General features: G+C 40.1%; 3 protein-coding genes across 18 annotated transcripts in view; 2 read left to right on the top strand and 1 right to left on the bottom strand.

The window, feature by feature from the left end:
- P2RY12 (purinergic receptor P2Y12) overlaps window positions 1–2,555 on the top strand; it is a 49,442-nt gene extending 46,887 nt beyond the window's left edge. For 3 of the 5 annotated variants that reach the window (XM_005669926.3, XM_021068624.1, XM_021068625.1), the window contains one exon: window positions 504–2,555. In XM_005669926.3, coding sequence (XP_005669983.1) covers window positions 524–1,540 — 1,017 coding nt within the window. In that variant the 5' untranslated portion in view covers window positions 504–523 and the 3' untranslated portion in view covers window positions 1,541–2,555. 5 annotated transcript variants of the gene reach the window in all.
- MED12L (mediator complex subunit 12 like) overlaps window positions 1–25,973 on the bottom strand; it is a 354,280-nt gene that overhangs the window by 100,559 nt on the left and 227,748 nt on the right. The gene's annotated exons all lie outside the window — the stretch shown is intronic.
- On the top strand, window positions 11,622–15,868 carry P2RY13 (purinergic receptor P2Y13). 2 transcript variants are annotated; one of them, XM_021069624.1, is made up of 2 exons: window positions 11,622–12,190; window positions 12,919–15,868. In XM_021069624.1, exon 2 carries the CDS (start codon window positions 12,954–12,956, stop codon window positions 13,953–13,955), a length of 1,002 nt encoding a protein of 333 aa, XP_020925283.1. In that variant the 5' UTR covers window positions 11,622–12,190; window positions 12,919–12,953; the 3' UTR covers window positions 13,956–15,868. The 2 variants fall into 2 exon arrangements, with proteins under 2 accessions (XP_020925283.1, XP_020925282.1); XM_021069623.1 differs by having other exon boundaries at window positions 11,625–12,190; window positions 12,939–15,868.

The following is a 25,973-nucleotide window of genomic DNA, read 5'->3' as shown; positions in this document are numbered from 1 at the left end:
GCAATTGTTAGTCATTTCTCCTTAGAACCCTTTGATGGTACTGGAGTAAGTGAAATCCAGGAGGATGGATGGAATAGGAAAAGTGACTGTGAATAGAAACAAAAAAGTTAAAAGGCACAGAAATGAAGCTGGAGAAGAATAAAGCACAGTCCAAATGTTTCTCTTCTAATTTTTACATATGTGCACTTTTGCCTAAGATCAAAAATATCATGAGGCAAACATTCAAAAAATATATACAAAGTATCCACCCATATCCTCATGTAATGTACTTCAGACTGTTTTACTTTGCCACAGATGAGATATTTGCCAACATGAAATACTTAGAGATTTGACTTTCTGTGTTCTTACCAACTGCCACAATGAGGATCAGACACCTCAATTTTTAGAGAAAGTCGTCCACACCTCAATTTTTAGAGAAGCTGTCCGAAAATGTTACAAGCAGAGATGTGAGCAAAATCAGCTCTCTGGCACTGAAAATAATCATCCCCTCCCTCCTTCTCTAGGGAGCAAAGAAACACAAGCCATGGACAACCTCACCTCTGCGCCTGGGAATGGCAGCCTGTGCACCAGAGATTACAAAATCACCCAGGTCCTCTTCCCGCTCCTCTATACTGTCCTGTTTTTTGTTGGACTCATCACAAATAGCCTGGCAATGAGAATTTTCTTTCAAATCCGCAGTAAATCCAACTTTATTATTTTCCTTAAGAACACAGTCATTTCTGATCTTCTCATGATTCTGACTTTTCCATTCAAAATCCTCAGTGATGCCAAACTGGGAACAGGACCCTTGAGAGCTTTTGTGTGCCAAGTGACTTCTGTCATATTTTACTTCACAATGTATATCAGTATTTCATTCCTAGGACTGATAACCATCGATCGCTACCAGAAAACCACCAGGCCATTTAAAACCTCCAACCCCAACAATCTCCTGGGGGCCAAGATTCTCTCTGTGGTTATCTGGGCATTCATGTTCTTACTCTCCTTGCCTAACATGATTCTGACCAACAGACGGCCAAGTGACAACGTGAAGAAATGCTCTTTCCTAAAATCAGAGTTTGGTTTGGTCTGGCATGAAATAGTCAATTACATCTGCCAAGTCATTTTCTGGATTAATTTTCTAATTGTCATTGTATGCTACACGCTCATTACAAAAGAACTGTACAAGTCATATGTAAGAACCAGGGGCGTAGGCAAAGTCCCCAAGAAAAAGGTAAACATCAAAGTTTTCATTATCATTGCTGTGTTTCTTATTTGTTTTGTTCCTTTCCATTTTGCCCGTATTCCTTACACCCTGAGTCAAACCCGGGATGTCTTTGACTGCTCTGCTGAGAATACCCTGTTCTATGTGAAAGAGAGTACCCTCTGGTTAACTTCCCTAAATGCATGCCTGGATCCATTCATCTACTTTTTCCTTTGCAAATCCTTCAAAAATTCCTTGATGAGTATGCTGAAATGCTCCAATTCTGCATCATCCCCAACCCACCGAAATAGGAAAAAAGGACAAGATGGTGATGATCCAAGTGAAGAGACTCCAATGTAAACAAACTGAGGTAATATTTCAATCCATTAGTGTTTGGAACTCCTAAAAGGCAAACACTATGTGAAATATTAATACCAAGAAGGAGCTGAGTTAGTAACAATAACTTTTGAAACAAGTAATAGAAGACTACATAAGCAACTTTCATTTACTTGTCCAATACTGAAAGCGATCTTAAAAAGCAGAAAAGTATCCTAACATGTAGCTGTGCGGCAAAACAAACTGCACCAATCACCACGCCATGAGCAAAACTACACAGAAGTCATCATATGCAGAGGTTTAGAAAAATGGGCAACGATATAATAACATCTACTGTAACTCTTTAAATACATTACTGCTCGCAACGCTATAATCAACTAAGAATAATAAATGTGATAAAACTTTTTGACTATATATTATACTTAATATATGTATATGTACTTATACATACTTACACACACACACTCACACACACACAAACACACATATATATATCCCAGTCCCTTAACCAAATGTTGGCCTACTGTAACACTACTACCCATTATAAAAATTTAAGTAACTGGGATGTGCAAAGAAGAGTAACTACTAACTTTTAATTATAAGCAAAAACTTAAGAGATAAACTAATTTGAATGGTAATTGATCAGACTGAATTTTTTTTTCACTAAGAAGATAGAGGTTTAAAAACTACCTTCTCAAGAAAAAGAGTAGAAGCAGCAAAGTTATTAAAATAAGTTATTTTATGACATTCTAATACTCAAAACTTATGAGTATTTCCTTAATACCAGAGAAACCAGTCTACTAATATTTTGACAACTTTAGTAAATACAGTATCATCATTGATACTTATTTTTATTAACTAGCTTCTAGAAACTATTTGTGACTTGGGTAAATGCACACTTGCCTTATGAAAAAAATCAAATTAAATATGTTGATGCACTTGTCCAGTATAACTATGAACAAAAAAGTGATGAAAATGTTTGGAATTACCTCTTTGTCATTTCGTTTGTCAAAAAAATTACATTAAACTCTAAAACACACTTTGTTGGAATTTCTTTGTTCGAAAATATTAGGTATTATGACTCATCTCCTATTATATACTCCTATATCAAACATCAAACCCAATGAAGAAAGCACAGTTACCAACACTACCCTTTTTATTACATTCTATTGGGCAGAATCTCTTTTGAAGGTGACATCTCACATCAATTAGTTCATATGTGAATGAAAAAAATAACTTAAAACGTAGTCTCATTCCACACAAGTCATTTTTAAAATATAAACAAAATACACAACACACTTGGAAGCTGACATCATTTATTTCAATTATTTATGATCCTCAGATGTGATGATTCTCAAACAGAAGGCAAGACACCAACATCTAAATACAATGTGAGAAGAAATAAAAGGGTGGGTTGAGGTAAAAGGAAGTTCACTGAACTCCAACAATAATTGATTTTAAGCAAACCCTCCACAAGTTCTGAGTTAAATTTCAGCACAAAGTTGAATTCATTTAACTCTCTAAATGGTATCTATTCTGATGGCTACATTTTCTTCTCTGGTACTTCCACAATCGAGCTTTGGATGTTAGTGGAAATGCACACAGAGACGTGTCAAAACAAATGCGTATTTTTACATACTGTTGGAAGCAACAGCAGGAGCTGTTTCTGCCACACAGAAAAATGCAATTCAGTCTAATATCATATGAGTAAACATGCTCTGTAAGAATACCAGGATGTTTGAGCTGGAAAAGAAACTAAGGATCAACTAATTTGAATGTCTTATTTCACATATGGGAAAAATGAAGGGCAGATCCACCCCTCAGCGCAGCCAAGTCAGGGGTAGAGAGTGGACTAAAGCTGGTATGTCATGCTGCCAGGGACATGTGAGGTGTTGGGAGATTATTCAGGGAGTCTTTGCCCATTGTGTAATCTTTCATTTTGGATTAAAATAATCCATTGAGATGACAATTTCCACAAGAGAAAGAAAAAAAAAAAACAAACAAACAGAAAAGTGAATGATATTACAGTATTTTTGTAAAAAAAAAAAAAAATGTAGGGAGTTTCCTGGTGATCTGGTAGTTAGAATTTAGTGCTTTTACAGTTGTGGCCCAGATTCAATTCCTGGTCTGGGAACTGAGATCCAACATCAAGCTGCTACATGCTGCAGCCAAAAAACAAAAAAACAAAAACAACTGTAAAAAGTTTAGAATTATCTGTTTTACATATAATATGAATACTTTATATTAAACTCTAAATCATGCCCTGTTGACAATTCTCTATTCAAAGGCATTAGAAGCATACACTCCTATATCAAACATCAAACTGAATCCATTCAAGACAGACTGAGAGGTCAATATGTATAGAGTATTCATTATACATAGAACATGTCACTTTCACTAGCTTTGGGAATTTTAATATACACAATACATCTCATACTTCACAATAACTTCAAAGAGGGTGAGAGAGATGCCAAATTCTGTAGCCTCAGCTTCAGAAGATGATTCAAACAAAATACAGTGTTGCCCACAGTCTTGGTGGCTAACATGTCCCAAGGATGACGGTAATTGGCAGTTTCTCTCAGTAGCTTTTTTTTTTTTTTTTTGGTCTTTTTGTCCTTTTAGGGCCACACCCGAGGCATGTGGAAGTTCCCAGGCTAGGGGTCTAACTGGAGCTGTAGCTGCCGACCTATGCCACAGCCACAGCAACGCCAGATCCAAGCTGTGTCTGTGACCTACACCACAGCTCAAGGCAACGCCGGATCCTTAACCCACTGAGCAAGGCCCGGGATCGAACCCTCAACCTCACGGTTCCCAGTTGGATTCGTTTCCACTGCGTCTCGATGGGAACTCCTCTCTCAGTAGTTTCCGATATAAACAGTCAAATGCAAGTGTGACAAACTCTAGCCTGAAAGCCAAATCTAGCTCATCACCTGTTTTGTGGAGCATGTGACCTAAGAATGGTTTTTACATTTCCAAATCCTTGTGAGAAAAAAAGAAAAACAGAATTTCATGTTGTACTAAAGTTATACGAAATCCAAGTTTCAGTGTCTATAAGGTTTTCTTAGCACACAACCATGTCCACTCAGGTTTTACCTATGGCTGCTATCCTGCTAGAACAACAGGATTGAGGAGTGGTGCCAGAGACTACATGGCTCAAAACCTAAGTATTTACTAACTTGCTCTTTAGAAGATTGGCAACCCCTGGACTAGAACTCTAAAAATAGGGAGAAAAGCCCAACAAAGAAAAAGAACCCTCTCTTCCTGCAGTTCACTGGGTCAGCAGCTTTGAACAGAAAACACTTATAGATTCCTGTGGTTGATCAAGGTAATCACTGTTGGCTGGTAACACCCAAGGTGGCCATACAACGACAACATGGGAACTAAACGTGTACAAATACTCGTATAAGCCAGTAAATAAAGAAAAAGTCTGATTTCCCCCCCCCCCCGAGGGGAAAGGGCAATAAGAATCAATTTTCAAGAGAAACACAAATTTGGCAATAAAAATAGGAAAAGATATATACCCTCACTATAAACCAATAAATTTATACTTACATGACATAGCTTGTTTCACTTATAAGTTTAGAATTGATTTAAAATATTTTTAATAATAGTATTGGATAATTCTACTCAGTGAGACCACAAATGGGTACAATCTTCCTTTCTGGCAAGATTTTTTTTTCTTTTGAGGGCTGCACCTGCAGCCTATGGAAGTTCCCAGGCTAGGGGGCAAATCACAGCTGCAGCTGCCAGCCTCGACCACAGCAATGCCAGATCCGAGCCACATCTGCAACCTACATCACGACTCATGGCAGCGCTGGATCCTTAACCCTCTGAGCAAGGCCAGGGATCAAACCTGCATCTTCATAGCCACTGAGCCACAGTGGGAACTCCCTAAATTGCATAATTTATTTGACATTATGACAACTTAATCACTGAGCCACAGTGGGAACTCCCTAAATTGCATAATTTATTTGACATTATGACAACTTGGTTAATCCAGTGTGGGATTTTAAACACTTTCATATAACATGAAAAAATTCCATTTTGTCCTTTGATGGGAAGTATAAGCCTCGTCTGTGAGGCTTTCACTTTGACTTTCATTCCACACCAAAGCAAATACTTTCTCATATCACTTATATGGTACTTGTTACCACATCAAGAGAAATCTTTATAATGTTAACTCTGATCCAAAAGAAAATCCCTAGGGAGACTAAAAATGCAAAAATTCACCTATTCCCATTTGGCAGGCCTCTAATTTCTATGACTTTTCATTATATATTTGATTATCTCCTGTATGAAAAAATGTATGTTTTCAACCTGGCATCTCACTTTGTGACAACGAGTTCCATAAATCCGTGAAATTGTAGTTGATTGTACCTCCTCACTCATCATTCAGTAACACCCAGCTCAAAAACTCCAGAATTTGTTAAATAATTCCACATTCACCCTGTCTCTGGCTTCTGCAGTCAGAAGAGAGAGCGGCTGGATCCAAGCAGCAGCTCTGGAACCAGGCTATGCAGTTTTGCAGGAGGCTTTAGTTTGCAGGACTTGGCAAAATGCTTAAATTCTGTGCTTCCACTTTCTCGTCTGTAAAATGGGACAGATCTCTATGGGCTGTCACAAGAATTAAGGAAGATCACACAATCAGAACAGTACAGCTAGCATGATTTCATTGGTTTTGATTAATTCTGTTTGAGTGTGATAGATTTTAAATGTTTAGTTTAGGAGTTACCGCTGTGGCTCAGCAGTCAACGAAACTGACTAGGAACCATGAGGTTGTGGGTTTGATTCCTGGTTTCGCTCAGTGGGTTTGGAGATCCAGCATTGCCATGAGCTGTGATATAGGTCACAGACGAGGCTCAGATCCAGCATTACTGTGGCTGTGGTATAGGCGGGCGGCTACAGCTCCGATTCAACCCCTAGCCTGGGAACCTCCATATGCCTTGGGTGCGACCCTAAAAAGAAAAAGAAAAAGAAAAGTAAAAAAATAAATGTTTAGTTTAGGAGCTTACCAAATTGGAATAATTTCTAGGACTTTCAATTGCCTTTTTTTATTCTCTCCTGTTGCTGCTGCACTATCCCTACAGGTGTACACGGTATTTCACTTTCATTTAAAAAAGAAACTTAGTAACACATACCATTTGACAGGCATTATTCAAAGTACTTGGCAAACAATTCACTCATTTTATCCCCTTAACAACCTTATCAAGCAAACACTATTTCTTCTTTTCATTGTTAAGACGGGGCAATGGGTTCATAAAGAGCATAAATAACTTGACCAAAGTCATGGGAAAAGTAAAGCTAAAATAAGGAATTGAACTCAGACGCTCTGGCTCCTGAGGCAGCACCCCTGTCCCATCAGAGCCTCTCAGATATGCCTTCAAGGGTGAAAGAACCACCCACCCCACCCCACCCCTCTCTGGCACCGGCACCACTGTGAACAAAGGGACAGTAGCTGATAGATATGAAGCACATGGACATAAAGGATACTTACTATGGTCAAACATTTTGAAACCTACCATATTTAAAAGAAGACACTTCTGTAACTCTAGAAATGGCACCATAAATCAGTTCCTCTTTGAGGTTTCCCACACTTTTGCATTTTGAAATTTTACCAAAATGCGATTTCCAGTTTTCACATTATGAAACTATCTTGTACAGCATTTCCTTTGTTTAAATTGAAACTATTCCAAAGCTTCACCTAAGTAATGGATTTGGAGTGGTCAGGAAATTTATACTTAATTACATAAGTCTAATCCTTCAACTTAAATTTTTAACTTGCTTGTATTTATTCTCTAATGAAGTAAACAAACAAACAAATCTGTTAACACTGATAAAATCCAGAATCTGTATTTCCAAGAATCGATTTATTTGGGTCAAACACCAATTTTTCAAACTGTGCCCCTAATGGGTAGTTTCAACCATAATTTTTAGGTATCATATTGCCACAAAAATATGTCCAGTAGGATATGAAATCTTTATTCTCAGAATTCCAGCAACGGCAGCCAAAATTCTCATTAGAGCCAACCACAGTCTGGTTCAATTCTGTGGACAAACGTGTAGCAAGAAATATGAAGTGAAACTCACCATGAAGAACTCCACAATTCCCTCATAAGATTTCCTGATTTCCTCTTTCCCTTTACCTATGTGGCAGGGAAACATTTTTTCACAGACAACAACTTTCTCTATACAAAAGCAGCAATTACATCCTTTCAAAAATTTTATAGAACTTAGCCCAAGGTTGACTGGTGAAATTCCTGAAGTCTTCAGCACTTGGATGCAATCGCAAATCAGAATAGATTTCTAAGGGGGCTTTTCTAATAGTATACCCCCATTTAAATTTGCAATTGACTCACAGTGAGTGGTTAACATTTTTTAGTGCTTGATGTGTAGCCGGCTCTATTCTATGTACTCATTTCATCCTCTCAACACGCAGGGATATATTCTTATTAAACCCACTACACAGATGAGGAAAAGGAGACACAGAGCTACTAAATCATTTGTCTATTATCTCAAACCCAATAATTGGTGATTCTGGAATCCTAACCCCCCAAATCTGGGTCTAACTGCCTTAAACTCTTAGAAGAGACATCATTTAATCTCAGAGATTCTAAGAGTGGCTATGGGCCTCCGCATGGGGGCTTCCTGATTGGCTTCCTGGGCCCTGTGGGCCCGCTGAGCTCAGGCCACAATGGGCAGCAACCCTCAGAGACAGAAGTGCAGACTTCACAGTTAGCACCCTTGGAGGAAAAAGTGAATTGGAAGGCAGGACAGGGTGTTCATATGAGTTGAATTCCAGTGAAATATAAAAGAAAAGATACCCAGAATAAGCAGTGGAGAGGCTTTTGGCCGAGAGAAGAAAAAAAAAAGGTCTGCCAGTTTCACAAAATTACGTCACAACAGCTGGATGAGATTTTAACGCCAAGGACATAGTCATAAATAAGCATAACCAGGACAGGACCAAGATGGCAGAGGAGCAGGATATGGAACGCACCTCCTCCTACCAAAAAAAATATTAAAAATAAATCTACGAGTGGCACAATTCACATGGAACATCTACCAAATACTGACAGAAGACCTCAGACTTCCAAAGGGGCAAGGAAACCCACATGAAATCCAGTAGGACAAAAGGAGAAAGAAAAAAAAAGAGAAAGATAAAGAGGGAAAGGAATTGGAATGAGGCCTGCACTCAGGGAGGGAGCTGTGAAGGAGAAATGGTGCCCGTTACCTAGCAAATCTTCTCACTGGTGGGGGGTTCAGCCTGAACAGAGGGTGAGCTTCAGAGCCTAGGAGAAGAGCACAGCAACCAGTTTGCAAAAGGCAAAAAATGTAAACTGCACAGGTCAGCACCACTGCACTGTGCTGCCCAGCCTAAGACCGTCATTCATCACTGCAGTCGGGGCTGGGAGCTGAAGCTTCAGAAATCAGACCCAGGGAGACACCCAGGGTTGACCATGCAGAGACAGCCTGCAGAGGCCTGGCTGTGAAAACTGAGGGTGTACTCAGAAGAAACCTGGTCCCACCAGACAGGCAAGTTGCCACTATTGGGGCATGAAAAGAGAGGGGCAAGACTGCCTTAAGAGCTTCTTCCCCTGTGAGTGCTCTTGGGCAGCAGGACATCCACTGCTTACAGAAATTCTGAGGGTAGATGCAAATTTCCACCACAGTGGGCTCCAGAGGCAGACTACAGATAGGAGACCTGCAAGCAAGTGCCAAGCTCTGTCCCTGCTGTCCTGGGACTGTGTGAGCCCCAGCCATGCCTGCAAAACCTCTGAGGGGGCACTGGGCACTATCCCCACTGTCTTGGAAGTGCAGAAGCAGCCACCCCTGCAGACTCATGGGCAGGCACCAGGCTCTCTCACACTCTCCTGGGAGTAAGTGGGCCCTGACCACCCTTTTGGGGCTACAAGCTGGAGTGGAGCCCTCCGCCCACTGCCCTAGGAGTGCATGACCCTAATCATCCCTGCAAAACCCATGGACTCTGCCTGCACCTGCCATCCTGGGAGTATGCTAGCCCCTGCTTCCCCTGCAGGGCTTGCAGGCAGGCATGGAGCATGTGAACCTCAGTAATCTCTGCGAAACCCACTAGCAGGAGCCAAACACTGCCCTCGCTGTCCTGGAAGTGTTCAGGTCCCAGCTGCCACCTTCAGGGCCTGCAATGAGGCACAAAGCCCTGTTCCTGCTGTCAAGGAGGGTGCAAGAGCCACTGCACTTACACACTCAATAGCAAAGGGATAATGGCCAGGACACACTGAGAAAAGAGGCAGCAAGCATCCAAACTAAAAGCAACCTCTTGATTCCAGGCAAGATGGCAGAGTAGAAAGACTTGGCTCATCTTCTACCACAAAAACCAAAATCAAAACTAACCACTGAATAACCACTGACAAAAAAAAGAAAAAAAAAAGACTGGAAGGTAACAAAAAAAGACATTTTACAGTCAAGGACAATGAAGAAGCCACAATGAGATGGTAACAGGGACACTTTTGCAAGGTAATCAAATCATATACCCACTGAATGGCTGCCCTACAAACTAATTATATTGCACAAGTTCTTTCAAATGAATGAAAGTCCTGAGCCCCACCTCAGCTCCCCAACTTAAAGGTCTGGCATCAGGGAAAAAAAAAAAAATCCCCAGAGCATTTGGCTTTGAAGGCCTAGAGCACAGGAGTTCCACAGGACTAGGGGAAACAAAGACTCTACTCTTGGAGGGCGCACACAGGGTTTCATGTGCACTGGGAACCAGCACAAAGCAGTTACGCCACAGGGGTTTAGGCCAGACCTAACAGTGGGGCTTGAAGGGTCTCCTGGGAGGCAGGAGGCAGCTGAGGCTCACAGGAAGGGCAAGGACACAGGTAGTAGAGGTCCCAGGATGCTGACTGGCATGAGCTCTACCAGAGGTCACCATTTTGGCACCAAGATGCAGCCCTACTCAACAGCTTGCAGGCTCCAATGCTGATGTACCACAGGCCAAACAACCAGCAGGATGGGAACACAGCCTCATTCATCAGCAGACAGGCTGTCTAAAGCTGTACTGAGCTCACAGCCACCTCTTGACATGGCCACCACCAGGAGCCCTGCACAAGCCCTTGGACCAACCTTACCCACCGGGGGAAGACATCAGAAGCAAGAGGAACTATGATCCTGTAGCCTATGGAAACAAGACCACAAACAAAGAAAGTGAAACAAAATGAGATGGTAGATAAATATGTTCCAGACAAAGAAACAATATAAAACCTTAGAAGAACTAAGTGAAGTAGAGACAGGCAATCTACCTGAAAAAGATGACCCAAGATCTTGGAAAAAAGAATGGAGGCACAGAAATAACAAGAAATGTTTAACAAAGAGCTAGAAGATTTAAAGAACAAACAAAGATGAGCAATACAATACCTGAATCCATAGCAGAATAACCGAGGAAGAAGAACAAAAAAAGTGAGCTGGAAGACAGTGATAGAAACACCCACTTTTGATAAAAACTTTCTGGAAAGTGGGCATAAAGGGAACCTACCTCAACATAATAATGGCCATATATGACAAACCTGCAGCTAACATTGTTCTCAATTGTGAAATGCTGATAGCATTTCCTCTAAGATGAGGAACAAAACAAGCATGCCCACACTCACCACTGTTATTCAACATAGTTTTGGAAGTCCTAGCCACATCAATCAGAGAAGAAAAAGAAGTAAAAGGAATCCAAACTTGAAAAGAAGAGGAGTTCCCATCATGGCTCAGCGGTAACAAACCTGACTAGGATTCATGAGGATGTGGGCTTGATCCCTGGCCTCACTCAGTGGGTTAAGGATCCAGCATTGCTATAAGCTGTGGTGCAGGTCACAGACAAGGCTCAGATCCCACGTTGCAGTGCCTGTGGTGTAGGCCAGTGGTTACAGCTCTGATTCGACCCTGGAAACTGCCATATGCTGCAGGTGTGGCCCTAAAAAGACAAGTATGTATATATATATGTGTGTGTGTGTATATATATATGTATATGTGTGTGTATATGTGTATATATATATATATATGTGTGTGTGTGTGTGTATATATACATATATCTGAAAAGAAGAAGTAAAATGGTAACTGTTTGCAAATGACATAACGCTATACATAGAAAATCCTAGAGATGCTACCAGAAAACTACTAGAGCTCATCAATGAATTTGTAAGGCTGCAGGATACAAAATTAATACACAGAAACTTCTTGCATTACTAAACACTAATAACAAAATATCAGAAAGAGAAATTAAGGAAACAATCCCATTAAGCATCATATCAAAACAAAACAAAACAAAACAAAAAACCTTAGGAATAAGCCTACCTAAGGAGGCAAAGAACCTGCACTCTGAAAACTATAAGATGTGGATGAAAGAAATCAAAGATGATACAACCAGATGGAAAGACATATCATGTTCTTGGATTGGAAGAATCAATATTGTCAAACTGCAACTAAACTGATTTATCCAAGCCATTGTAGATTAACAGTCCACAAAAGAGGTTCCTTATAAGAAAAACCCCAAAGGACTGCATATGAAGAGGTTCTAATGGATCACACTGCGTATGTGGAAATGAGGAAGGAAACTCGGTATAAAAAAGCAGACACTTGCTTCACAGGCTCTTCATGGGCTTAACTAATGACTGCCTTAATCCGAAGATACTGAGCTGAGTATCCTCGCACACAAAGGTAAATTTCAACTATTATTAAGAGCAGCTTGTTTATAAATGATGGAATATGTTCAAGGGGGGAAATGCTTTAAGGTTAACATTCTACAAACCATTGATTATGAGCATAAGAGGTTATATAATGTAGAGGAATCTGACATGAATAATTACCTCTTAAGCAGGTTTTGTTTTACTGCCACATTAAAAGTAGCACTTATGAATGAGGCAGACCAGTCATTTGGATTCCATCAGGGTGTGAAGGTAATGGCACTATTACAAATACCAAAAATGTATTGTGCTTCAAAAATTTTAACCAGGAGTTCCTGTCGTGGCACAGTGGTTAACGAATCCGACTAGGAACCATGAGGTTGCGGGTTCGGTCCCTGCCCTTGCTCAGTGGGTTAACGATCCGGCGTTGCCGTGAGCTGTGGTGTAGGTTGCAGACGCGGCTCGGATCCCGCGTTGCTGTGGCTCTGGCGTAGGCCGGTGGCTACGGCTCTGATTAGACCCCTAGCCTGGGAACCTCCATATGCCGTGGGAGCGGCCCAAGAAATGGCAAAAAAAATAAAATAAAATAAAAGACAAAAAAAATTAAAAAAAAAAAATTTTAACCAGAAACAACGTATGACTTCTCAACTGATCTAATGAATGAAATGAATAAATGTTAAGTTTTAATATGCTGCAAACCTAAAGTCTGTTTTTAACAAGGAGCATTTTGAAATCATGAAATTCTTCGTGTTTTACTTCGAGTCTATGTCTATTTGTAACAGCTGACACTGGACATCATGAACGCCACAGTGGTGAAGGGTTTCAATGGGTCTGAGCGGTGCCCCAGGGACATGCAGACAGCACAGCTGGTGTTCCCAGCCATCTACACTGCTGTCTTCTTCATTGGCATCCTGCTGAACGCTTTGGCCCTATGGGTGTTCATTTACATCCCCAGCTCCTCCACCTTCATTGTCTACCTCAAAAACACTTTGGTGGCTGACTTGATAATGACGCTCACGCTTCCATTTAAAATCCTCTCTGACTCACGCCTTGGACCCTGGCAACTCAGAGCCTTTGTGTGTCGTTTCTCTGCTGTCATCTTTTATGAGACCATGTATGTAGGCATCATACTGCTGGGACTCATCGCCTTTGACAGGTTCCTCAAGATCATCAAACCTTTTGGAAAATTTTTCGTACAAAAACCTGCTTTTGCAAGAGCCATCTCAAGCCTGGTCTGGCTCGTTTTGTTCCTCATCTCCCTGCCAAATATGATCTTAAGCAACAAGGAAGCCACACCATCCTCTGTGAAAAAGTGTGCCTCTTTAAAGGGCCCTCTGGGGCTGAAATGGCATGAAGTGGTGAATTACATATGCCAGTTCATTTTCTGGACTGTTTTTGCCCTAATGCTTCTGTTTTATGTGGTGATTGCAAAAAAGGTATACAATTCTTATAGGAAGGCCAAAAGTAAGGACAGCAAAAACAACAAAAGGCTAGAAGGTAAAGTATTTGTTGTAGTGGCTGTCTTCTTCGTGTGCTTTGCTCCATTTCATTTCGCCAGAGTCCCATACACTCAGAGTCAAACCAACAGTAAGACCAACTGTCGACTGCAAAATCAATTGTTTCTAGCTAAAGAATCAACTCTACTTTTGGCTGCAACTAATATTTGCATGGACCCCCTAATATATATATTCTTATGTAAAAAATTCATAGAAAGGGTACCATGTATGAAAGGGAGAAAGATCACAACATCCACCCAAGAAAATCATACAAGTCAGTCAGACAATATAATCCTAGAGTGATAACTTTATAGTGGTTAATTATTATGTATTGACAAGACTTCAAAAGACAAGTATGTAAATCAAATTTAAGCAATGAAAGAAAAATGGATTAAAACAAATGCCTTCTTACATTTCAGTATCCTGGTATACAGAAAGGATTATAGACATTTTAATTCCATGCAGATCTACTCATAAGCAGAATGAAATATCAGTAAGGGAAGGCAGTAGAAAGCAAATGGCCACTAGAGGTCATATGTTCCAGAGCATTCACATATTTTGGAAAAGATTTATTAAGGGGAAATGCATATTCCAAAAAACCTCCACTCCCACTCTTTCGCACATGTAATTCAAACAACACTAGTGCTTTTGTATCCCCCTTGCTGATTTATTAAAAACTATAAACCCACCTTGAAAGTCCTTTGGTAAAAACTGAAGCTTGAGGTTGAAAGGGATGCTCGATGTAAAGCACCTGGAGTAGGTCAGAAAGTCCTCTGACACCCAGGAGGAAGGAGTTTCTCTTTATAATGACAAAGAACCTCTTCCACAGCACGTCACTACACCACGGGAGGCACAAACAACAATATGAAGCCGCTTAAGATATCTAAAATATTGTAACTGAAATACTCTGCTTACAGCCTAAGTATGCGCAATTTCAGGGCAAGAATACTGTATTCTCATTTTTTGGAATCCTCCCTCTGCCTGGCCAGTTCTCTAATGGTAGCTAAATAACTTTACCTACTCAGCGAAGCCTTCCTGGGTCAGCCTCTCTATGCTCTGTCCTCATATCTCGGGTTGAAAACAATTACTTCCCTCACTCTTTGGCTATGTTTTAGGGCCCTCGACACAGATTTCTCTAGCTGTATTCTTGACTACATCCCCCCACAGGTGATTCAGATTCTTTAAGAAAGACAGTATGTTCTGAAGACCAAAAATATGTTTCCTTGGTATATCCCACAATACTTCCCACAGACAATGAATTACAAACTTTTATTTTTTGGCTTTTTAGGGTCACATCCGTAGCATATGGAGGTTCCCAGGCTAGGGGTCAGATGGGAGCTGTAGCCGCTGGCCTACACCATAGCACAGCAATGTCAGATCTAGGTCACATCTGCAACCCACACCATAGTTCAGGGCAACTCTGGATCCTTAACCCACTGAGCGAGGCCAGGGATGGAACCTGCCTCCTCATGGATACAAATCAGATTCACTTCTGTTGAGCCATGACGGGAACTCTCAAACATTTAAAATAGAATATGTCCTACAATCCATAACATTCATACTGGGAAACTTTTAAAGGATGGTGACCTACTTGTACTTATTTACCTTCACATTTTTTCCTGAATTGCTTTGTAGTTTAGAAACAAAACAAAACACTAAGTATTTTGTTTTGGAATTGGGGATGAAGATTTGAATCCTCTAGATAAAACATACAAAGGGGAAGTCATGCTTCATAGATGTGTCACTAGCTCCAACCATCAGAATGTGAAGCCCAGGCTTCCTTCCATGGCCTCTAAGGCTCTGAAGGCCCTGGAACTTGCCTGCCTTTCTGGCCTTTTCTCCTAACTGTTCTTCATCCTGGCAACTTTACACTCTCCTAGAAGTTTATAATTATCAGAACATGCCACGCTCCTTTTTGCCCTGTGTCATTGCACTTGTAAATTTCCCTCTGACTCACCAAGAAAACTCATATCCATCCATGAAAGCCTAGGTTGCCATCACTTGATTCATGAAATCTCAGCTGGCTAAGTTCCCACCACAACCCCAAACCCAGTCACTCCCTCATCTGTATGTTATCACACCTCAACTACTGTACTTCTCATGCCGCTTTGTAATTACTGGCTCACACATGTAACCAACTTTTGATAAGCCATGTGTACTTCGGTGGGCAGAGATTGTGTTTCATTGTGCAATAAATAAGTATTTGATAAAATATACCAAACTAGCTTTATTTTTACATACCAGGGAAGCCAATTCTCACTGATTTTTTTTTTTAATCAAAATAATAAATTTCTTGAAAGCTCAAGCTCTTTTCAGTTAGTCTGCTATAGCATGTGCACACAGGCCTGGGAAGTGGGGGTGTTTGGGGGCTCACTAGTGAATAGTCAGGAAGGAAGATTACTAAAGAGCTTATGACAGAAGGTAATTTCAGTTTTAAAGCTATTAACAAAATGCTGCAGCTATGTATTGTTGGTTTTGGTTAAGCAAGATGTGTAGCTGTGGCAAATTACAGTCAGCAAAACTCTTTTAGAAAGTACTTAGACTTCTGATTTTCATTTGCTAAAATAAAAATATTAAGTCATGGTAACTATTAGAGATGTCACTAAATCCACGTTACTGTTACTGAGTACATTACACAATCACAAGCAGATTCTATCTACTAAGTAACTGCATCTAAGCCACCCTTCAAACTATGCTTGGTGATATAACCTATGCCTTTCACTTCTAATAATATTTTCAATATGCACCGAATGGCTATAGATAATGAATACCTTTTTTAGAAAGAACTTTCAAAATAAAATTTCAATAGAAAATCTATCCTTCATAAACACAAATATTTCCTTCCATTAAAATAATATTATAGTCAAACGCAAAGTACCTGATGTGTAGAATGAAATAATCAACCAAGAAGTTAGAGAAGAGGCATATTCCAGTCATCTTAAAATCACATTCATAGGATGAAAAGCAACTATAGCCAATTAATGACACATAGAACAGAGGCAAGAGGATTAAAAAAAAAAAAAAAAAGCTTTGGTAAAGTGCATAAGCTCAGAGCACAATTAAGGGCTTTTGCCAAAAGCTAAAATGTAATTATTTTTACTAGATAAGGCTTTCCGAATACCCCGGGTGCAGAGGAAGTAGGAAAGGATATTGCCCCACACAGAATTATTCTTCAGAAACCAAAAGAAATTACTGTAAAAGGAGAAGGAAGAGGCAGAGAAGTTGTGTGAATTCCTAACTCGCAGAAGTTAGATGACTGATCAAGTTATCATTACATCAGAGTATAAAATAACTATTCGATCTTATTAAGCTCATTACTTAATATATTCCATATCTACTTAAAAGCATCTCATTCCATAACTTTCTGACGTCTTCCTTCTAAAAAAGTCTGACCATCACCCCAGGCAAACCGTATTTCTCCAAAGTTAATAGATCAAAGTTCACATAGATTTGAACAGAACAAAACCTCTAGAGCCGAGGAACCCACAGCGAGCAGCGTCTCTAAGCTAAGAGAATACACGTCGGCAAGAGAGCAGCCCTATTGAGGAAAGTGTGGAATTTACAAATCATTTGAAGTGTCTGGAAATACAACTCAACATTTTCAATTTTACATAGAAACTAAACACAGGTAATATAAATATAGAACACATGTGTTAAGCCAGTGATTATCAACCTTTACTGGGTATCAGAACAAGCTGGAAAGATTGCTAAGCCCACCCGCAGAGTTTCTGATTCAGTGCGGCTGGAGTGAGCCTGGGAACAAGTTTCCAGGAGACAAAGATGCTATCAATTTGGGTCACATTTTAAGAACCAGTGTGCTAAAAGTTGCTTGAGGTTCAGACATCCATAAAGACTGATTCACAGCACTCTTGGACATGAATGCCCAACAGTGAGATCTGTCCACAGGAGACAAACAAAATTGTTAGTTAGAAGGCAGGACAGATCTAAGGTGACAGGCTCTAATGCAGACTACGGCTACCTGGAAAGTTCATGTCCCGCTTACAAGGTCATCTACAACTCAGTGCCAGCTGCTGGCACTGGAGGGAAGTGGGCCCAGGATTGCTAGCTTAGTAGCAATAGCAGTAGTACAGCCAGCATCAGCAAGAACAGAAACAGCACACATTATTTACTATTTACTATGTACCAGGCAGGTGTGACAAGAACTTTAAATATACTGTAACATTTAATAATCCCAGGAAGGCTACCAGTGTTATTGTTATTTCCATTTTAGAGAAAAGAAGTTAAGAAACAGATTAGTTAAGCAACTTGCATGGAGTCACACAGCTTATAAGTAGCAAAGCTAGGACTCTAATTCAGATTACGGCTTCTGATCTCATATTTTAATCACTATATTTATAACTGAAGATTCTCTAATGTTCCCAGGAAAAATCATAAATCCAGACTCCTCTGTTACATTTTCTGTTATTTTTAAGACTTCTCTGGCTACCCCATCCCCTGATCCCACCAAAACAACACATTCATGTGTGGGCCACCATAGCCCACATGCTGCCAGTTAATTATCCTTGGCCTAGAAGATGACAGGCACCTCCCAGAACCTGTTGCTCCTTTACTGAATGCTTGCTATGTGCCACACACCATGCTATGGATGCATTTTACAAGGATTATCACCTTTCTATTTCTCACAACCACCCCAGGAGAGGGAATTGGGCCCATAGGGCTCCCTGGTGGGGAGAAAAAAATAAAACAAAATTGAGGCACAAAGTGAAGAGATGCCTTGCCCCAGTACACATGACCCCCCAGCAAGCAGAGGCAGAGCTGGGAGAGATACCCAGCCAGGAACCCTCAAGACCACACCTCAAGGCTCTGCTCCACCAACTCTTTGACAGGACAAGCTGAATTCCTCCGAGGTGACCTCAAGCCCCAGCAATGAGATGATAAGGAGGGGGGCTCCCGAAGAGGGAAGGTGAGGTCTCAACACAGAAAAGTTTCAACAACCTCAGGTGTATGAACAATTCAACTGTGGACCCTGTGAGGGCTCCGGGGGTCCCTCCAGCTCTCCAGAGTTCCTAAGAGGAGTAAGATCACAAAGACTGGATTGACTGGTTCATTCAGACACTCATTCCTGCATTGTGTCCTTTGTGCTGGGCCCTTTGCCTCTCTGGAAGCTGTACACACACCATTGTGAATCTAGACGGGGCATGTAGAATGAGAGACACAATTAACTCACCCAAGAAGCTCAGAGGAAAAGGCAGCTAAGGCCAAATGGAGAGACTGCGGAGGAGGCTCACAGGAGAAGAAAGCCTGAGCTGGGCCCTGATGGATAAAACAGAGCCTTCCAATCCTGCGGTGCTGTGGCCAGGGCATTAGGGGCCACCAAGGGCCCAAGGCTGTAGCATGTGCATATGGAAGATGAGCCTGGGAAGGGGATGAGACCCCTACCACACAGCATGTTGGGTTGTGGGGGTGTTTGGAGTTCTCCGTGAACCACTGAAGGGTTCTGAACTGAAGACAACTTTCTATGCTGAGCTTTAGGAAAATCAATTTGCCAGCAAGAGAATGATTCTAAATTAATGGAGCCACTGAGGCCAGGAGGTCAAGTCAAGTCAGGAAGTCTTGCATCTACGCAGGCAAGATCCCAGGGAAAAGAAACCTGACATGGACCTTAGAGACATTTTCAGAGACAGAGATGAGAGAGAGAAGTTTTGAGTCCAAGATCCCTGGAGAGTATGGATTTATATGCAAAAATGTATGTGATTCACATGCAAAATATATTCTCAATGGGGTCCATAATCCCCATCACACTCCCTTCCAACTGAGACTCATTGCTTTTTTTCTTTTAAATAAATTTTATTGGCATATAGTCAACTTAGGGAGTTGTGTTAATTTCAGGTGTACAGCAAAGTAAATTAGTTATACATACATCTGTTCTTCAGATTCTTTTCCCATACAGTTTATTACACATATAGGTTATTGAGTTGATTATCATACAATAGGTCCTTGTAACCTATATACAGCACTGTGTATATGTCAGTCCCAACCCCTTAATTTATCCCTCCCCCCACCACATTTCCCCTTCAGTAACCTAAATTTGGTTTCGAAACATGAGTCTATTTGTGTTTTATGAGCTCTTTTGTATAATTTTTTGTTAGATTCGAGATATTAGTGATCTCATATATTTGTCTTTGTCTGACTTACTTCACTTAGTATGATAATCTCTAGGTCCATCCATGTTTTTGCAAATGGCATTATTTCATTCTTTTTATGGCTGAGTAATATTCCATTGTATATTTGTACCACTTCTTTATCCAAGATCTCAGAAAAAGGATAAAGACTCACTGCTTTGAAAAACATTAGCTTGGGGGATGTGCTGGATTATGATGACTGTGCTGGGTGAGAAGTTCCAGTGAGAGAGCTGGGTCAAGGATCTAGCCAGTGGGGGTAAAATGTGGGTGCAGGGCTCTGAAGACAGGGCTAGGTCCAAAGCAGAGGGAATTATCTTTTCTAAGAAAGGGAAAGAATAAGGAAGGAGCCAGGCACCAAGTCTCATGGGCAGATCAGACACAAAAGGAGGAACTGGTGAAGATGCCTGGGATTGGGGATAGGAGCTGATGAGCTACAGGGAGTAACAAGAGGTTCCTTGGGAACCAAGGACCAAGAGAGGTTCAAGGAGAAAGTGACAGTCAACAGAATCCTGTACTTTGGGAAGGTCAAATATGACGAATCTACAACTATGGGGTCAGTGGTCATATAAGGAGGATGTGCGGCAGAGCCCCAGTTTGTAACACGAAGTGAGGGACTACGAGCTGCTCTTATCTTGCCATGCAGGACAAGTCAGGTTACAAGAGGTCCAAGGAAGAAATAAGAACAGCTGTTCTATTAGCTCAGCTTTTCCCCAAGGGTTTCTAAGAACAAGTAGAGCAGCTCCTTCCTATGTTCCATGTGAAACAGCCACCAGAACAAAGGTGCAGATCAAATGGGGCGGGGGGGTAACCATACAACCCAGAGAACCAGCTCTGGGCAAAAACGTTTGTGCCAACCCTTCAGACATCTCCATGCCTGCGTTTCTGACGCCCAGCCCTCACTCATTCTAGTATAAAGTATTTCTAGTGGGAACAGGGTGGGGGAAAGAAAGGGGAACAAGGACAACAACTGGACGGGAGCTGAGGATGTGGGAGGAGTAATCAAAGAGAAAGAAAAAACAATACAAGAGAAAGCATGTAAACCAGTTTCTTAAAAAGCACAATACCTTACTCAGCATAGGAGCTTTTGCCACTTCTATAATAAAACTCAAATGTAACACCCTGGGACATAATAATAGAATGTCTACCTTTATTTTTATTTATTTATTTTTTTAGGGCTACACCCACGGGATATGGAAGTTCCCAGGCTAGGGGTCAAATCAGAGCTGCAGCTACCGGCCTATACCCCAGACACAGCAATGTGGGATACAAGCTGCACCTGCAACCTACACTACAGCTCATGGCAACACCAGATCCTTAACCCACCGAGTGAGGTCAGGCATCAAACCCGCATCCTCATGGATACTAGTCATGTTTGTTACTGCTGAGCCACAATGGGAACTCCCTCTATCATTATTCTTAAAATTCAGCTTAAACATTAGGTGCTTGCAGGTGACCTTACTTAGTGATATATACCTTATGCAGTTTTATATAATGTGTATCTGAATACTTTTAATGTCTTAAAATATTAGCTTTACGCATTATATTTATACCATACATATATATATTACGCTATGCTCTTTAATCTTTTTTATCCTATTTAACCCTATCACTGAAATTTCCTACAACTGAAAAATGCTCGAACTCGTGAAGGAAGCTTTAACCCGAGTTCAGTGACCCTACAGAGACCACCCCCTCTTCTTGCCCCATGTAGCCTGGCCTCAGCTTTTTGGCTTTCCCACAATTTCAGATAGTCTGAAAAAGTTAATCCTAGTTTCCTCCTTTTCAGAGGGGAAAGAACAAAAAAGAACATGAAAAGTATTTCAAATAACCATCAGTTCATCATAAGGAAAATGAGGAGCTTTCTAAGGGCAACCCAAATATTATGTACTTATCTTGACTTCCTAGTTGAGGAATGTTTTTGATTCTTAATCATTCCAACTTTACATTCAGGAAAAGACACCCCCGTTCATATTCATTCACTCACTCACTTCACTAAGTACCAACCAAGTTCCAAACACTGTAGGAACTATCTGTATATTATCTCATTTAAATTTGACACTATTACAAGGTAGCCATTTTTCAGAAGAAGAAATTGAAGCTCGGGTACAATGACAACTTGCCCAAAGTAAGAAAGCTCTGAAGAGGCTGAAATCCACATCGGTATCTACATGGCCCCAGTTACTGGACCCCTATCCCCACCCAATCTCACAAGCATGATTTCCAAAATTCAGAAATGGATCGAGTAGCCAAGCACAGAAAAGAGTATCAATTGAGTGAGGACAGGAGTCAGATGAAGGCATATCGCCAGACTCAATCTCCAAATCATCCCTCCTCTTTAATCGGCCATTACACATGAAATTCTCATACCAGAAAAAGGTAAGTGCTTTACTTAAAGCAGACCTAACAGATACAAATCATTTCAAATGACATATTACATACAGTAATTCAAGCACAGGGACCTAAAGATATGAATCTCAGCAATGAAACATTAAAGGGCTTGTAATAATTATACTCAGCACAAATTTCCAGTTACTGAGTGGTGAGCCCCAATTAGAGTGCCTTCTGTGTACAGAGAGATGGAACCATAAGATCTGGTGAAGATTTTACTACAACCCTAGTTGTATGTTCTGCTACATGCAAAAGACACAGACATTCCAGACAGATCAACTTGAAGTATGTTTCCATCAGATCCCTGCTTGTCTCTGTTTTGTAATAATGAATTTGCACACTGAGAAGGACTATGAGGCCTTTTATAAGTGCGTTTTCCTTTAAGAAGAAATGGATACATCTGAGCTTATACTGACAGAGAAAATTAAAACTACAATACAAGTTCTCTGCCTACCAACGCTGGAGGAAGGGATATCATGGCCAGGTCCACACCAACACAGAGAAGCCAAAGAAAGGGTAGACAGAGGAAGTAGTCGTATGCACAGTAGAAATGACAAGACCACCAAGGTAAGCCTTAGCAATATGTGTGCCAATATCTCACAGTAAATGGGGGCAGGGGGCTGGGGGGGAGTTCCCTGGTGGATCAGTGGGTTAAGGACTTGACACTGTCACTGATGTGGCTCAAGGATTGAATCCCTGGGCATGGCAGAGGGAGGAAGGAAAGGACAAAAGGAAGAGGAGAGAGGGAGGGAAGGTGGAAGGAAGGAAGGAAAAAAGAAGGAAGGGAGGGAGAGAAAGAGGAAAGAAGGAAAGGAAAGAAAGGGGGGAAGACTTATCAACACCTTTACTATTTCCATTTTTTAAAAGGTATTAGAAACATTCCCCCTCCTTTGAGTGCTTCTGTCTCATTAAGAATATATTTTGAAAGGTTATAGAGAGTCTTATCTAAAGTTCTGTGATTAAACCAGAACCTTAGTTTTAAAGAACAGTGAAACCAGGAAAAATTGGATGAGTTGTCCAATATCCCAAAGAAAAGGTGAGATGGATCTACAAATGCTGTGACTGGTGACCCATGAACCAGGAGACTAAAACAAGAGTATAGATATTCCTATTTGCTTTCACATTCCCAAACCCCAATATAGACTTCAGGCTAATAATATGCCCAAACTCCTCAGAAACATTTAGAAGCATCTCTTTACTAAGTGGATGGACCTAGCAAATACAGAGCGAATCAATTTTCAAAAGCCAAGGATATTAAAGAAAAAGAAAGAAGGAGAAAAAAAAGCAGAGTGATTGTTTAAAGAATAAAAGAGTAAACCAGTACAACTAAAAGCAATGTGTCACTATTGATTAGTTCCACATAAAAAAAATATGAAGAATTTTACTGGAAAATAATAAAATATAGACAGAATTTTTGGGGGGAGGTCAGGCCCGCCCATGGCACAAGGAAGTTCCCAGGTCAGGGACTGAACCCATGCCACAGCAGTGACAATGCTGGATCCCTAACCAACTAGGCCATCAGGGAACTCCCAGATTGAATATTTTAAAATATTGTTGTTTCAATCATAATCTCGTGATTGATAATAGGATTATCAATCTCGTGATTAGGTAAGAGAATTCCTTGTTCTTAGGAAATACATGCTGAGATTGTTAGGGGTGGGACATTTGTTGCAATGATTCCAACTTCAAACAGGTCCCCTCAAAAACACTTGCTGGGGGGATAGGGGAGGACATGGAAAATGTCAATTTGAAAATCTAGATGAAATCTAATTAAACAATAATTTCAACTGTCTGCATGTTCAATATCTTTAAAAGTAATATAAATATAGAAGGAAAATAATCTTCAGTAGTAGAAAATAATCTTCTGTAGTAAAAAACAAGAAAATTTTTTAAGCATTATGGTAGAGAAACACAAACACATACCCTAGGATGTCGTCCTGTATTCCAAATAAATTTGTGATTTGTAATAGCCAAACAATATTATTATTAAAAGAGCTTCCCTGCATTTAATAGGACCTTCCAATGAAGCAGCAAGATAATTACTGTTATAAAGTCTCCTGCGGCTTTTATGAAATGTGAGACTTGCTATAAAAATCAGCAGAAAAAAAAAATTACGCAGGTTAACCTTTTGGTGATTTGAACAACAATAAAGTTATGGACTGGTTCTTAGCTGCTCTTTTCATCAAAGCATTACACTTTTTTTCTGACTAAACCTGCACTACTTCCCTTTTTGAATGTTAAGTAAGATCAGCTTTAACAAGTCCCAACTTGAGACTGGCATGATGTGCTCTAAGACGAATGCATAAAGGCTGCCTCATGTTAACTTCTTCATTACTAGACTTACTTTAAATCACCAGTGAAAGAAGCTTTTAAATAGACAATCCAACTGTTATGTGACTAAGGCCAGGAAAAGCTAGTCCTTGCCCAGACCACCCTCAAGAGGAGAAAAGGAGGGCCACCCACTGCACTGACACCAGCTCCTCCCCACCTCCAAATGAAAATCTTCATAAAAAAACCAACACTTACAAAGTCAATATGTATACACCTGAATTATCAAAAGAGTTCCCTTTCAAATTCAAAATAGAAAAGCAAACATTATCAGCAGCTATACACAAAGAAAAGAAAAAAAAAATTTTTTTAGCATGAAAAAAACAGTATTACGTTAGTTGCCTCCAACAGGACAAAGTCAACACAGGTAATAAATGTATTAAAATTTAAGGCAGATAACAGAATAGCCTTTATTCCCTCAACAGAAAATTGTGAGATATTTGTCTGCAGAAGCTCCTTCACATGATTTCATACCCACCCCTGGAAATGTGGGAGAGTCATCTTCAGAACCTGCAGCGGTGGTCTTTGCCCAACATACTTGTAAGGAGGCTAAAGATAGGGAGGAGTTCCTTTGAATTGGTATTTTTAAGACTTAGCAGTTATTCTGGCAGTTAGATTTTCCATTTTGAGTAGTCAAGTATTTATTATCTGTGGGGCATAGGGAAAAATGGCAAGAAATTCAACCCAAGAAAAACAAGTCTTTCAAACTAAGATCGACCTAACTTCCCCCTCAAGATGCAGAAAACTGGCTTCAAAGCTAAAAGCAAATGGGGAATCCACAGGTAAATACAAAAATGGAACAAAACAGAGCCAAACCTAAATAAAGGATTGTTTGTAAATCTGACAAGTTCTTATAAGATTGAGCCATTATTAAATTGGCTAATTTTTGTTTGGAGACTTTCCCTAGGGCTAGCTACTCATCCACAACTTACTTAACCCACCCTAAATAGAATGGAATGGAAAACCATTACATTTTAGCTATCTGTTTTTACTTGATTAGGGAAAAGACAATAGAAAAAACAAATTTCTGATATTTAACCTTTGGTATTTAAATGAAATACATTTGTTTCTCTGAACAAACACAGGAGAAAAAAACAATAGTACCTACATGTTATTTCCTTAAGGCATAAGTAAACACTAAGTAATACCAAGATTTACTAACTTCAAAAATTATTTTCATTCATTTTTATCTTCATCCCTGATAGTATCAACTTTTCATTCCATTTGGTTAAACTGTATTTTTTTTTATTTATTTGTTTGAATGTTGCATTTACAAAAATCTTGAAATCTTTAGGAAATTTTTTGGAAGTTTTAAAATTAATTACAAATGGGGAAGTGGCTTGATTATATATCATTATGGGGAGATTTTTTTTAAAGAATAAATGTTGTTTTGTGGAATTCAAGAGATTAGGTAAACTCAGTCCCTAAATAACTTTATTTAAGATATTTTGAATTTTGTGTA

The sequence above is a fragment of the Sus scrofa genome, chromosome 13, assembly GCF_000003025.6.
Source record: "Sus scrofa isolate TJ Tabasco breed Duroc chromosome 13, Sscrofa11.1, whole genome shotgun sequence".
NCBI lineage: Eukaryota > Metazoa > Chordata > Mammalia > Artiodactyla > Suidae > Sus > Sus scrofa.
This window is presented reverse-complemented; position numbering and strand designations above follow the sequence as displayed.

Excerpts from the sequence above, each read along its gene's own strand:
- P2RY13 (XM_021069624.1), top strand. The coding sequence starts at position 12,954 with ATGAACGCCACAGTGGTGAAGGGTTTCAATGGGTCTGAGCGGTGCCCC.